General features: G+C 38.3%; 1 protein-coding gene across 1 annotated transcript in view; it reads left to right on the forward strand.

Annotated features, from left to right (window-relative positions):
- The window catches only part of ARHGAP15 (Rho GTPase activating protein 15), a 302,799-nt gene that overhangs the window by 198,225 nt on the left and 88,749 nt on the right, over positions 1-15,825 (forward strand). The window contains exon 10 of the mRNA XM_058028007.1: positions 3,739-3,816. Within this exon, the coding sequence (XP_057883990.1) occupies positions 3,739-3,816 (78 nt within the window). The remainder of the gene's footprint in view (positions 1-3,738; positions 3,817-15,825) is intronic.

The raw sequence follows: 15,825 nt of genomic DNA on the forward strand, positions 1-15,825 counted from the left end.
GTTGAATCCAGCACGATGGTTTCTTTTACAAAACAGGCCTGGGGACCACACCTATTTCAGGATACATTAATTGTGAAAGTTCCCTGGTTTTCCATGCAGGAAGTTACCTAGTGCTGTTTTAAATTCTAAATCTTGTTAAAACCCAGAGAAATGTACCACCACCCCTTTCTCACTGCACATAGAGAATTTCTTTTTATATTCAGTTTGAAGGTATTATCAAATAGAGATTAAGATTAGACAGAATCCAGTGTGATTTGGGAGAGGGATTTTTTTTTCTATGCAACAGAAATGAGTGAGAACATTTAACTGCAGACAGTTCATTATTCACCTGGACTACCTCAATCAATATTGAAATCCAGTATTTAAAAACATTTTTGGAATAAATATATCGCCTAAACTCTAATTTCCTTCTGTCTGTTAATATTTTGATGCAGCACCTGGTTCTAACTGAAACTGGTCCTAGATCTGACACTGGCCTGCATTCATTGTTACTTCTATTTTGGATAGGAGTGAGTGCAAGAAATGTTTTAAATAAAAATTCTTCTAACATCTCCTGTGCAGTGCAGAGTGACTGTAACTGTTATTATTGCTCATGAATCTCAGCCAAGTCCGAGTCCAGTTGCCTTTTAACTTTCTCATCAGGAGCACCTGTGTATTTTTTTTTTAACGAAAATAGTTAAAATTTGCTATAGTTTGGCAGCTGAACTGATGAGTTCATGAGTAAGACCTTTTCCTACATTTCTTATACCATCACAAAATTTAGTGTGGAAATCATTATCGTGCTTTTGGCTATAATTTCTAATTGTGGGTCCATCCTGTTCTCAGGTTCCTCATTAAAACAAACAGAAACAGAGTTGGAGACTGGAATATAAAGCAAATAAAATACTTGTTGTCCTTTAGGGCAAAATCCAGTGATTTTTCCCTGATAAACCCCACTACAAAACACAAGAAGGTCATCCTATAGTGACCTAAAGTTGACTTTATTATAACAAATATCTTTTCCTGAGAGTTTCTTTGCCACTATACTTAAACTCCAGCACCAGATAGGAAACTGGGCAAGGCTTTTGTTTCATCTTGTTCCCTAAGTATTTATAGCCTGCCGTGAAGAAACACTTACAGCAGTGCAGTGGTGTTTTTATTCTTGACAGAGGTGCCCTTAAAAGTGAATTTGCTTTGAAAATTGTTCACAGAATCAGGATATAAGAACTATGAAATGTACTCTTCTCTCTCTTTCTCTGCCTTTCTCCTTTGTGCCTAACTGGATTTCCAAAATAAGTTGTTAACAATCCAGCTAAGATAATGCGGTCGTGAAAAGGATGTCCAAATCCACCAATTTGCATTGGTTTGGTTTAGCTTAACTTTCAAAGTTCTTGGAGCAGAAAGTTGATGGCACGTGGATGTTATAATCAGCTTGAATTTTTTTTCTATTTTTTTTCTCTGCCATATTGTATGATACCCAAATAAAATGCTAATCAAGCTTCATTTCTGGACCAAAATTAATTTATTAACAATAATAATGCTCTTGTGTACTCCAGACCATGTTGCAAGATGTAATAGCCACCAATTTACAACACAGCTTGTTAATTTTCACTTGATCTGGGTGATTTATGCAGGTTCCAAATTGATGCTCTTAATGTGAGACTATTTCACCCAAAGTGACATGGATTGTTTTCACTTCCATATAACCAATGAGGTTAAGAACTGAATTGAGCTAGATCCAAACAAAAGTTAACATTCTGTCTGGTGGATTGCCTGATTGTTAGTTTGATTTATTTTTCCTTTTTAATTTCTGGTTTAGACTTCAATTTACATGATGCAATTCTTAATCCTCTGCCACAAGAGTCCCACAATCCTATGCTGGGAGTTAGTCTTTCACTCTCCCGTTACTAAAACAGAGTTAAACTCTCCAAATTTAAGTTAGAATTGCATTACTTAAACATTTCAGTAATTTCCATTTGCTCATATGTTATATATCCAGCAGATGGATAATTTCCAAGATTTCTTGATTACTAAATCCTTTTTGATTTCTCTTAAATAAACTTTTTCTTTATCCCTCTGTATCCAAAGGGGAGATCTTCCTGAATTGAAACATCACTCTCAATATTATGTTACAGGACACCCACAGGTGCAGGGTAGTAAACTATCTAATGAAACACACAGAGAAGCACAGAATTATTATTAATAATCAGAAGAAGAAATAATTGCTAATTTCTAAAATAAGTTTTTTTATGCACACCAAATCAGGATGTTCCTGGCAGCATAGACATAAAATGAGAAATGCATTTTGTAAAGAGACAAAACAAGCATGCAAACACACAAGAAGTTTTATATGATGTCAGTCTTCATCAAAAGGAAAAGTATGTTTTTTCAAATATTTATAGTTTGGAGGAGAAATGCCTCCAAGGACTTGAGTCACTGGCCATGGCACTCGTGTGCCAAGGAATGGTGCAAGTATCAATAAAGACTTGAAATTCAGCTTCTTCTTCATCAACTGTTGTCACAGCTGGGCTTCTGAGCTTTTCCACTTGTTTTTACTCTTACCTATACTCTCAGATTTCCTTTCCCTCACCTCAAATTGGAAAACTATTCCCCCTAGATACATTGTCAGGGAGTGTTTCCTGAAAATTTTTGGGTTTGACAAAGTAGTGTTTTCCAGGAGAAGAGCTTTCTCTGAAACTGCTTGCCAAATCCTAATTAAAACTTGTGTTCTGAGGGATAAGTAGCCTTTAAAAAAAACTGATTTGTGTAGCTTCTCTTGGCTTCTTTTGTACTTGCAAGTTTTAAATGTGAATTGACAATGTATGTTTTAGTGGGTTTGATTTTTGAGCACACAGGTTGGGTCAGTGCTGCACACAGTGAATTCTCCTGGAAAAGGAGAGCAGTTCCCATGTGCTATGAAATCCTACAGCTATGCAACAGGGGCTGGAAGTGCTATTTTAAACACTCATATCAACAGAGCTTGCTGTAGGAGATAATATGTCACAAAAGGGAGTATGACATCTAGTTTCACCTAGAAGATAAACCTTGAGTGGATATGCAGGGAGAAGCAAGGACTGTCATGTTGTCCTTGAAAAGAATGGCCTATATCAATGAAGAAGAGAACTCCAGGGCATATGCTACTTGGGATATTTAATTTAATCCTCAAACCTGTCTGAGACACTATGAAGAATATAGTAGAGAAACTGTAGTTGTGTGGAGTCTCACATGATTTCCGGGTGGGCACCTCAGTGATTTATTTTCAGAAAAGGTCACAGCCTCAGAAATGCATGTCTGGAAGCCCAGAGCCCAGGCAGAGGAGTTTCCTGGCACTATTGGTGCAAACATTCCATGTTCAAGCAGGGCTGGCACAGCACTGTGCCCGTCCCAAACATCCCACGTTGAAGCAGGGCTGGCACGGCACCGTGCCCATCCCAAACATCCCAAGAGCACCAGAGCCAATCCCCCCTTGCTCTCCTGCCACACTCAAAGCCCCTTGCAGAGCCGTATTCTGCTGACAGAATTACAAGATAATTACAGCTAGGTGTTTTGTATTCACTTAAGTTAATCTCCCACTTTTATTTTTCATTGCTGCTTTAATCAGCGAGGAGGCACTTCAGTTGTTGTCAGGTGGATTATTTCTCAGTCGCTCGCTGCGCTGCTCTCCTTCATGCTTGCGAGCGTGCTTCTGCCTTCCTGACAACAGGCATACAAAGAAAAATACTTGTATGATCTAAAATGAAATATGTGTTTCTTTTTCAGGTCTAGATGTTGATGGAATATACAGAGTTAGCGGCAATCTGGCAACAATACAGAAGTTACGATTTGTTGTCAATCAGGGTAAGTGATTCCTCCACCCTGGTAATGTTTTGTTTAGTACTTAACTGTCTCAGATGACAGTATTTCAGAATCTGCTATACATTAGTGGCATAGAATGATGAGCCCTGTTTTGGAAAAGAGAGGAAAGGGAAGGTAGAAAGATATTGCACAGAGGGAAATGTCAGCTAGGAGAGAGAAGAAAAGAGCAGAGTAAGCAGAGGAAAATAGTAGTTAAACTTGAGATGGGAAACAAACAACAAACAAATCTAAAAATACGGGAGGAAATGGAGACGTGAAATAAGGTGGCAAAAAGCAAAGCATATGTAGAAACCAAGGAATCAAAGTGAGGGGGAATGAAGAAGATTAAAAGGAAAAATAGCAGATTGTTTGGATGTTGAAAGTTAAACAAAACCAAAAGTAGAGCAGGGATCCAAAGGAAACCAGTGAAAGAGAAAAAGGTGCTGAAAAGAACTTAAAAGGAAAGACTAAAAGTGGAGTACTGGCTCTGCCAAAGTCAGTGGAAGATTTACTGCTGATTTTGAAAACACAAAGGTTTGACCCCAGAAAATGGAAGAGGAAAGATGAATATTTTGGGGACCTGCTAACCAGAATTAGAATCATCCTGTATGTATTTACTGAACATATTTCCACAGATTCTGTGTATAATAAACATATTTCACAAATACAACAGCATGCTTTTCACTGATGTGGCCTAAAGAAATCTAACATTGATCAGCAGATCCTGTTACAGGTGATATTGGGAACTAATAAGGATGAAAGACAAATGCATTTATCTCCAAATGGTTTATTACTCTTAAGAAAGACTAACTCTCCCCACATTTAAAAGCTTAGCAAATATCAACAGTGATAGTGAATCTCATGATAATGCTTAAAAAGAAAATAGAATCAAGTTTCTCATAAATTGAGAAAAATACCAAATTTTATATTTCATTTAAGACCTTATACACTTTTGAATGAGTCAAGTACAAATGTGAAGCTGCTGCAACATTTTGTCCTACTTTTTATGCTCTTTTTATAAGTTACCTGGGGACTATTACCAGAACTGCTAAATATTGTGTATTCTGTGTGAGGGTGATAGCTGCTGGAGAACAACTCCCTCAATTAGCTTGGTACTATACATAAACTAAGAGCTTTGACTCAGAAATTCTCATGAAATTGAGAGATAGGAGAGATGTAAAAATATTGCCACCTTCAAGCCTCCATTTAGATCTCCAGGGAGAGTTTCGGGGGATCAGTAGGTGTTTGCCACCTCCTCAGCTGCTCCAGATTAGTCTCGTCTTCAGCTGAAACTGGAGGGTGAACTCTGGTTTATGAGGAGTCAGTATTTATGCCAGCACATTCAGCAAGACTGAATAAATCATCATTTACCAATCAGCCTCACAGTTTTGATTCATTACTTAGGTCCTCTTAAATTTATAGTTGTTGGGTATTTGTGTGTCAATAATGAAGCCTGCCTTGGCTTCAGAATGACTGTAAGCTGTATTTTGTTTGGAGACACATAGGCAAAAATGGGATTTTCTATCCTTCTACACTGCCTTTGAGCTCTTTGCTCAGGAAAAAACTGTGCCATAAAAATAATGGTCCTGTCTATCATGTCTCGTGGCATCCAAAGGTTAACATACTTGAGGTTAACATTACTGCTCAAGTTTTCACCTAAAACAGATGGGCTGATACTGTAAAGCTAGACAGAAGTCTAAGCTGGCTTTTTGCAGCAGAGAGGGACCAGACACCTTTTCCTTCTGGTTTATACTACTGTGAAAAATGAAAATATAATGGTGGAGTTAATAGTACATTAAAGCCAGTCTGGCACTGGTTACTTAAGGCATGTGCAAAAAAATCTGCCTACTGAGTGACCACAGGAAATTCAAAGAAAACTAATGCCCCTGGAGAACTATGTCATCATCTTATCAGTTGTGATAATCACTGTTTCTTACGTTATTCTTTATTGATAAAACGAGGGCATTCATGTGTTTTATGTCACAATGGAGTGGATTTTGGATGGCAGTGGTGATATCTATGCAAACTCCCTTTACACATCCTTTAAAATCTTGTCTACAAAAAATTTCAGGTCTGTACTTAGGTTTTCCCTCAGGTGAATGCATGCAGAAATGCTGATTTAGGTAAGTCCTAATGCCACCTAACTATCCCCAGGGGTGACCCTGACACCACATGTGAGAAGTGGAAGAACCGAGCACTGTGGCTCCCAAAGAATAATCCAGAAGTTTTTAATTATAACATTCAAGAAGGAGCACAGACACAAAGGATAGCTGGCCACTGTTTCAACAGTGCAAATAGCATCCTTTTTCTGTGCTAAGTAGGGATCTGCAGGCAGGAAAGAGCCCACTGAGTCACAGTGCACCTGGAAAACGCTGTGGGGAGATGGGGAAAACGGGATTTATTTGTGGTGTGCTTGGGAGAGCATTCTCCTTCCAGTGTGTCCCAGAGCCTGGTGTTCCCAGTCAATTGGGTGCTGAGGTCAGCAGCACTTTCAGGTGGCTTCATGAAGGGAAAAAATGTTACCAGGAGCACTACTGTGTGCTCCCCACCTTCTTTTTTGCCATTCTCTCCAAGCTCTGCAGTGGGATGATGGTTAATAACTCACTGTCCACACATCCCCATCCTTCAGTAATTACTGTGCCCTCCTCAGGTCAATCCCTGTACATTCATTTTTTGGTAGTTAACAGTAGGAAAGGAGTATTTATACATACGATTTTACCATAGCTACTTTCTTAAAAAAAAAAAAAAACTTTTAGTTAAAGCTTAATTTAATTATAAATGCAAGCAAATGTTCTGACAAAGCCTATTTGCATTGCAGAGATTGACTGCAATCAGTTCTTCTACAGGCCAAATACTCATTGGGCTCTTTCTTCCTGCTTACTTTGCCATTGTGCTACACCTACATTTAGAGGATATAAATAATATGCATCACACTGAGGATTATAGAAGGCACTCTAGGCTGGCTGCCATATCAAAGTATTTTTTTTTATTAGAATAATCATTAATTAGAATATAGCAAAGCTTAATTTGGCTCCTTTTCCTATACTGTTAATGTCATCTGCAGCATCAAAAATTAAATGAGAGAACTGGTGAATATGAAAGGAGAAGAAACTAACAGTTGTCAGCTTTATCATTAAAGAAGAAACAAGAACAGTAAAAATATAAAAAGACTCTTGAAATTCTAGATTTTTGGGGATGAAAAGGGGTTTGCAATGAAAAAACCTCAAACCTGGTATCTTTTTTAATTCTCTGAATATTATTTTGTGTTTTGCTCTCATTTCTTGAGGTAGGCAGCTCCTGAACAGGGTTTTGGCCTTGCCAACACGAGCAGCAGCAGAACAAACTACCTTATTTACTTTATCCCTCTCACAGAGTTTTCTTTTTCCTGTAAAAGTCTATTGATATCACACCTTTTTTGCTTCTGTGCAACAGGATTATCTTTTATCTATGATTTATTTTCCCATTAAGAGCTGAAAAGATCAGTTGATCATCAGAGGACTGGGCTATAACATCTCTCAGCACTTTCAAAACTCTAAGTCATCATTTTTCAAATCACTGAATCAAGGCAGGAGAAGCTGCTTGTACCAAACTGACATCAGGAAATTTGTTCTTTTCTTGGTCTATAAGCACTGAAAAATTTGGGCTTTAGAAACAAAGTCACCAGGCAGCCAGTACTTTTGGCTGAGCACCTACAGTAAAGGCATCTATGATAGCTGGAGATATTAGAGATACTTATTCCTCTTATGATTTCCATATTATTGGTCAAGTCTGAAAGTTGAAATGCTAAAAAAACAAACAACAAACCAGAAACAGACAAGTATTTAGAGGATTCTGCTGATTTTACACAAGCTCTAGTAAGTTAAATCCTTTACATGTATTTATTAGGATATTGTTTTAATTCACACCTGTAGGAAAAGTGATAAAATAACATTTATGGGTCTGTTAGGCCTTGTAGGGTGTGCTGGCAGTTCCAGGGTATGAGGTACTGCTGAAAAGATGCCTTGTTCTGGCCCAAACCCCTGGGAGGGTCTGACATGGCCCCAGGTGGGGCTGCTCAGAGTCATTAAGGCACCACTACACGAACCTGAGGACAGGGGGGAAGTGCTTTTCAACAGCAAAATACAGCAAGAGTGGGGCAAAAAAGGGCCTGATAAAGAAAAACAAGAACAAGGGAAGACTTTTCACCCATCAGAATTTGTGAGTAAAAGTGAATTTTTCTTCGCTTTGGTTGAAGCCATTGTGGTGATTATGGAACCCCAGAATGGTTTGGGTTGGAAGAGACCTTAGAGCTCCTCTCTTTCCAACACGCTGCCACAGGGAGGGATTCCTTTCACCAGGCCAGGTTGCACCAAACCCCATCTGGCCTCGTGTATGGGTGTGTGACACACGTTTATAAGGATGTTTTTTAATGCTTTGTGAACATGAGGATGTTCTTTGGGCTAAGCCAGGTTCCTTGTCCTGCTTCCTTTCCCATCAATCCTCAATTAACTCCTTGCTGAAGACCAGGGACACCTGGGTGAGGAGCTGGAACCTTCCTTCTTTATGTTTCCTGTGCTAATCTGCTCAGTAGCTGGAAAGGCATTCACTTTCTATGGCTGCCAATCAAGCAATTTTCATGAGTACTAAATTAACTTTAAAAAAAAAAAGAAAAATAGAGCTATAAAGAGTTCATAACACGTTTCTGAAGCACCAGGATTTTATCTCAATGCATACACGTTCAGGGAAACTAACCATGGAAATACAGATTTCAGTACTTACTGGTTCATTCAGCAAGGGTTGGTTCATGCATAATACAAGAGAGTTCCTAATTGTCTTTATATCCAGAGCTTTGTTTGCAAAATGCTGGGTGTTTGCTGTGCAGATGACCTTTGCATCTCTTTATTTCATTAGGAATACCTTGTGTGTTAACTGCAAGGCACCACAGACCATCCAAAGGTCAATGATTGTGTTTTTACAGCTCTGTTGCTCTGCTTATGTACCAAAGCAGGGGCAAATATGGGAATTTTTACAGAGGCTAAATATTGTGTTATTGCAGAGAGGTGTGTTTCTTGTGGAACATGGAAAAGAGCAGCCAAAGATATCCAAATATTCCTACACTGAGGGGGAAAAAAAAAGTGAATTTAATCATCTCCTCCTTCCATTACCTCACAGTAACAAAAAAAGTACTTCGACAAAATAAGAATTAAAATATTTATGTTGCTTCTTGTATAAGAATTTAGCAGGATATGATTCAGTGTAAGGAAAAAATTAAGAGTAAAGTTTGAACCAGAAATACGTGAACTGATTGCGAATATTTATTAACTAAATAATTTAATAATAAAGAAAATGCCTACTTGATTAATTGTTACAGAGTAAAAATTACAATAAAACTGTCTTGATCAGTGCTTTGCAGAAGCACCATTACTGTCTGTGCAGTTGTTTAACAAGGATTTAATTGGAAAGATAAGTGAATGCACATTTAAAAGTATTGTTAATTTGCTTTATAATCACCCCATCCTTCACAGTATTGACAGCACCAGGCACAAACCCCTTTCTCTTTTACAAGTATTATTTTCCATATGTGCACAATAAATTCTGAAGCAGTAATTGGAAATTTTATGGATTTCAACATACCTAGTGTTTTGAGTTTATAGGTGCCATATCCCTTCTCTAAAGGTTGTTCATAGGTGGCATTTTAGGTAAAATCACTGCTTTTTTATTACCCATAGGCTTTTTTGGAGGTTGTGGTGTGGTAGTTTGTTGGATTTTGGGGTTTGCTTTTTTTATTTTGTTTTGCTTTCTTTCCTAGGAAATATCTAATTCCCATTAACTTTTCCTTTCCATTTGAAATACCAACAAAATCTTCGCTCCGACATCATTTTTGATTTAATAAACAACAGCCGTCAGAAACAGTAATCTTCAATATGTTTATATTCCATCTGCACTTATATTTATTGTTCTGAAATGACTCAGATTGATCTAATTGACAAGCAAGAGCTCTGACCATATGAGCAGCTAAGGATGATACCTTTAACCAGCAGGATTCTTCAACCCCACTGACACGTTCTTCATCAATGAACGGGGAGGGAAGAGGGACAAATATTCGGGATTTTTCAAATTTAATTATTTATTTAATTTTAATATTGCTGATTCCATGAGCTTGCTGGAACCATATGTGTGTGTGAGCTGGGCTATCAGGGACCAGGGTGGTTTCCTGGCTGGCTCTGCCTCAGCGGGCACAGGCACGAGACTGGAGCTGCCTCTGAAACAGAGCCCCCCAGGTCAGCACAAACGGGATGGGTGGCTGTGAAGGAAGCTTTTAGGAGGGGAGAAAAGAGGGAGGAGGCAGCTGGATGAAAAAAAAAAAAAGAAAGAAAGAAAGAGATGCGTTTTCTTTTCACAGCGCTATTTGTTTAAAATAAGAAAAAAAAAAATGGGCTTTTTTATGCCCCCACCCAAACCAACGACAATGAAAAGTCCCACCCCAAACCAACAAAACTCCCCATTCAGAAATAGCTATATCTTTCCATTGACCCCAATATATCCATTTTAAAGGCAGGCAGGGGCTCTGATCCTCCCCCTAACAAAGGCTCCATGGGCACAGGAGGGCAGGTCCCCTCTCAGCTGCCAGCAGCCACAGAGCAGCTGCAAACATGGATGGCCAAGAGGTTTGTAATGGGCTTCATTCTAAAATTGCAGCAAGGAACACTGGATAAAAAGGGGAAAATAAAGAGGAATGGTTCTCTCTTGCAGTCACTTTCCTTTTTGTTTGTGGTTTCTTAATTTCTTGTGTGCATACCTTGGTGAGATTTCCCTTTATATCTGGCTGTCTCATGTCTTTTTAGATGTTTTAGGTTATTGATTTTATTCTTTAGGCATATATGAGTATCCCTAAAAACACATGAGTGTGCCTTGGTGGGGGTCTAGCCTTAAAGCCACCCTCCAGCCTTGGTGATGTTCCTGGTGTGATCAAGCACAGCCCAGGCAGCAAAGTCTTCCTCATGTCTGCCAGCAGCTTTTCATGTGACCAGTCTCACTGAGAAACCAGTAAGAGTGATCCAAAGTTCACGATGGAAATATCAGGCTCAAACTGGGTTACTTGCTAGCTGAGAACCAAAATGTCTTGAAAGCCTTGAGTCAAAAATAGTTTTTTTCTTTCTTTTTCACACTTCCCAGGCAAGCACAGAAAATAAAATGGACTGAAGCAATTTTCAAAAATAATTATAAAACAGCTTGCTTCTGGGTTAAGACCTGCATATGCCAAGCTGTAGCCAAGAATTTCATTTTTTAATTTTTTTTTTCCAAGCTTTAAAACTCTGACAACAGAATACTTTAATTGAGCCCACAGTACTTGGTGAATCAATTAATATGTGCATGTTACTCATGTGGGTTCTTCTTTTTCTCTGTCTGTTTAAAGGTACAGAAAGTTTATTATTATATATTATGCAAAGGAAAGTATGCATTCCACATCTTCCCATTCTCTTTCCAGAGGGCAAGGGGAGAAACTATAGCACTTCCAAAAATGACTTCTAAATATGAGTCAGGTACAAAATCTAATGGAAATATGAATTTTTGCAATGAATGCTTCAAATTATTTTGTGAATAATGCATGTATGTATGCATATGCACATTATACGTATATAATACATATAATAAGAATGGATAGAGCTTGAATGTTGATGCATTTCCAATATAACTATTTTGTGCTCAGTGTGAAGGAAAAAAAAAAAAAGCAGACAGAAAAATATTCAGAATTCTTAGTTGCCCAATCTGCAGCTCTGTAAAATTTCTCTTACGAGTGGTATTGTCATGTTTTCCTTTTCATGTGCTGAATAAGCCAGTGGAACGGGGCAGAAGAGGCAGCAGGCTGGGTCGGTGTGGTCAGCCACAAACATACCATGGATTTTATGGCATGTATTGTATGATGAAGCATTTCAAACATGCCTTTTATTCCTTCCCTACCCGCAGCACCATTTGCGTTACAATAGCGTCTTGCTTAGTAACACTTGGAGGAGTTGAAGAGCTTCTTGATAACCCCTCAAGGAGTGTTGTTTAGTTGCTGAGAAGGACTGGAGCTTTGCAGGCTGCCCTTTTTTGGGGGATGCTCATCGTTGTCACGGGTGACTCTTTGTTTGGGTTTGTTGTTCTGATGGAAGGGCTACAGGAAATGCCATTTCGCAGAGAGCCAAAAAAGCGAGGAAAGGAAATAAATTATTGAGTCGTTTGGTGAAAGTATTAACAGGACAGCTTTCTACCTGTGATCTTTAGGATGATGGGATCATTTCTTGAGTGTGAGGTTTGCCAGACTCGATTATACATAAACTGAACTGAGTATCAAGTGTATTTTGCATGGGATGTTTGTGCTTTGAGGAGATGGACACCCTGAAGAACTAATCTGCAGAGCTCCTACTTATAATTGGTCATGCTCAATGTGTTACAAGACTGTGGTGTGGCCTAATATTTGGGGTGGCTTCCTCCCCTGTGGTAAATATGTGCAATTCTGTGGTTTGTGTGTAAAAGTGGCTGACAAACATGAGCCTGCAACAAAAAAGGATGGTGTTATATATGGATGTACACTGCATAATATCCTGCAGGGTGGCATGGGATGAGAAGTCGTTGCACCAGGGAATTTGGCTTTATCATGGTATTTGTGGTGTTCTGTGTGTTGAGAACTGGGGAAACCATAAATGCTGTGGTAGGGGCAGCTGTTGTGAGTAGCAAATGATTTTTTGGTTGGAGGAGACTTTGGTAATGCATTTAAGTATTGAGCTCCATGGGTTAAGAGTGATGTGGTCCAAAATTGAAAATACTTAAATGTAAAAACTCAGGGAGGAAAAGGAGAAAATCTAAAGTATAACTTCTCTGAAAATTGGAAACTTTTATGAGGAAACCTGTGTTCTTATATAGACTATTTCATTTGTGCTTACATATTTCCTAGAATTACATTACTGCTAAAAATATGACACTGTTCTTAAGGAATTTTCAAGTGCTCACTACATCCTTTTTTATGGATCTAGAACTGAATATTCCTGTCTTCTTTCCTCTTTTTTTTTTTTTTTTTTTTTTTTTTTTTTTTTTTTTTTTTTTTTTGTTATTGTGTAAAAATTCAGTGGAATTTCTTGCAGGAGCAAATTATCAGAGTCCTGGAAAGCATCTTCCCTTAATACATTCTTGGGGCGTTTTGGTGTTGATTCAGTTACTTAATCACTGTTATTTAGTGCCACTCGAGAGGATGCTGAGTGTCAGAGTGACTCCCAGAGGGCTGTTGGGTCTGCAGGAGAGTTGTGTCCTTGGAGATTGGGTGCTAGAAGCTGAGTGAGATGTCTTGAAGCATTAGATGCCTTCTTGAAGCATTAGAAGAGAAATTATTAATTGTTCTTGACTACACCATTGGCTTTTTCACTTTAAAAAAATTAAAATCCATCATATATAAATGCATAAAAATATTGCATACATATTTGGTGGGAAAACCTTTCCAAAGGAAGAAGCTTTAAGAAATAGTGTATAAAGTGTCCAAGCTATTGTCCTGAACTAACACATCATATATACAAAAGTAAAGAAAAAGACATTGCTTCCACCTTCTCTTCCAAGTCTTGATTTACACTTTAGATTTATCATTTTGGGGATTATTAAACATATTAATTTAAACACTTGGAGAGGTAGTCACGCTGTATTTTAATTTCGAAGCTATGCACGATACCAGAGTCTCAAAAGTGAGAATGTAGCAATGCTCTCACTTGGGTTTTCAGCTCTCACCCGAATGTTAACACCATTCAGCCTGTACCACGCCTGTTGTCAGTACAAGGAACAGGGATTGTTCAGATCTCTCGAGATCAAAGGTCCCATTTCCCAACTCTACTGTAACAATCCCAGCCTAATCAAAGCCCTTCACATGGACAAACACCTCGGGGTGAGTTGGGAGAGTGATGCCTTTTGAAATCATCCTATGAATCCATGGCTCCAATTTCAACGCATTGTCTCTTCTTTGTGTAATTACTGTTATTATTTATACAACATAGCATGGTCAAATTTTGAAATAGTCTGGGTATGGAGAGTTGAATATAATGCAATAAATATTTTATACTATTTTTCCCCTTCTTCTTCAGAGCGAGTGTCCAATTCTGCTAGTTTATATTCCTTTTCTGTGTCCCTTTTTGCACACTTTTCCCCCTATTACCAGCTGACATAACGTGGGAGACTTGGCTCATCCATGGCTTGCACCTGAGCTGACACTGGGACACACATGGGTAGGAGATATTTTGGGGTGACAGTAGCCTGGAGTTAGGTTGTGCCAAACTCCTGACATAAACCTCAGCAGAATCTAAGTATGGCATTCCTCACCTCTCCCTAGCTAAATAAAGGTGATAATAAAAGGCATCTTTAACCTGAATTTTGCAGGTTTGCATAATTTTAACCAGAATTTGCTATAGTTGTTTCCATCACACTTTTAAATCCCATGATTTATAAAGACTGGATTGGACAGACTGTTAGAAAGTGGGGAGAAAAAAAATCTCTTGTAATAGAATAAGACAGAGTGCTTTGCTGGGTATGTACTTCTTGAAGTACACCAGAGAGATCCCCTTTTCTTATATTTTTTTCACTTTTCTTTTTTTTTTTTTTCTTTTCTTTTTCTTTTCCTGGTGTAATCAGATAATTAACAAACAAACAAACAGGGATTTCAAAACACGTTGCCATCAACCAACATTATGTGCTTATGATACAGAAGATTGAGAACGACTTAAGTAGATAGCAGCAGTGAAGAGAAGATGGATGCAAGGAGGGAGGAGATTATTTGCTTTTGGAGGAACTTCCTTTGGCTGGCGTCGGGGGCCTTTCTAGAGACAGGGCATTGATGGAAAAGGAAAATCCAGGAGGAAAATGGCAAGAAGATTACATCACTGCAGAGCTAAAAGCTGTGCCTTGCTGTGAGAAAAGTTTAGCTGCTTGCTCAGTGTTTTGCTCCAGGATAATGGTGACATCAGCTGAGGAGATGGGATAACGAGTTTCAAATAAGTAGGAAATCAGTACATAGCATCTGAATAAATTTAGGTGGAGCTGCAGGATGCCAGACTTGAGATCTGTAAGGGTGGGATGGGACGGAATTAATTCTGTTTAGAAAACAAGGTGTGCACTTGGGAGGGGAAAGTGGAGTTGTGAAGCTGTGAGGACATCTGAGCTGAAAGTGGATAACAAAAAGACACCCAAAATGGCTAAAAGAGCAATACCAAGGGCTTCTGGGATCATCTGGGCTGAATTTGAGGAAAGAAAACTTTTCTTTTTCGTGCTTAATGCTTTGCATATATGAAGATGCTACAGCAACTTAGAGATACGTATTTTTGAATCAGAGCCACATGATAAAGCATCCAAACATAATGCAAATAATTGCGAACTGATGTATCCAGCATTTTATTTTTTAAAAAAAGAATAAATAATTTAGCTTTACACATGGGCAATCCTTGCTAAAAATTGCAAATCAGAAGTCTTCTGTTTGAATGTATTTTATTTTGTTAATGGATTCACTCATGTGAAAGGCATCTAATTGTATAATGTATTATTAGTCATTTTCTTTGGCGTGCTATTAACTTTAAATAATTCTAATATTTAACATTTTATAACATGCACAACAAAGTTCTATCTCCAGCAAAGGAAAAAAACATGCATTAATAATAAAATTTTCATGGCTCTTTCTACTGTGTATGTTGTGATACATATTTGAGCAGAAACATGGAAAATTGAAGTGTAAGGCAACAAAGCCTGTTAGCATTTAAAGAATATAAGTTGTAATACGCTGTGGTCCTGTAAATACAAGAGCTGGGGTATAATTCAGTACAATTAACTTATTTTAAGATTGAGTCAGATATAAAGTGTGATAGGATGTAACTGAGAGCATCTACTTGCTGTCTGCTCGGTGATGGCTGGGCTGGAGTGTATAAAATGGTGATTAATGCCTGCTAATGGAAGTGGTCTCCACCGCAAGTTGTGAGCACTGGGGTTGTGGCTGGCTACAAAAACCACACAGAGCAACACTGATAA

This window comes from Melospiza georgiana, chromosome 7, assembly GCF_028018845.1.
Source record: "Melospiza georgiana isolate bMelGeo1 chromosome 7, bMelGeo1.pri, whole genome shotgun sequence".
NCBI classification, from domain to species: domain Eukaryota; kingdom Metazoa; phylum Chordata; class Aves; order Passeriformes; family Passerellidae; genus Melospiza; species Melospiza georgiana.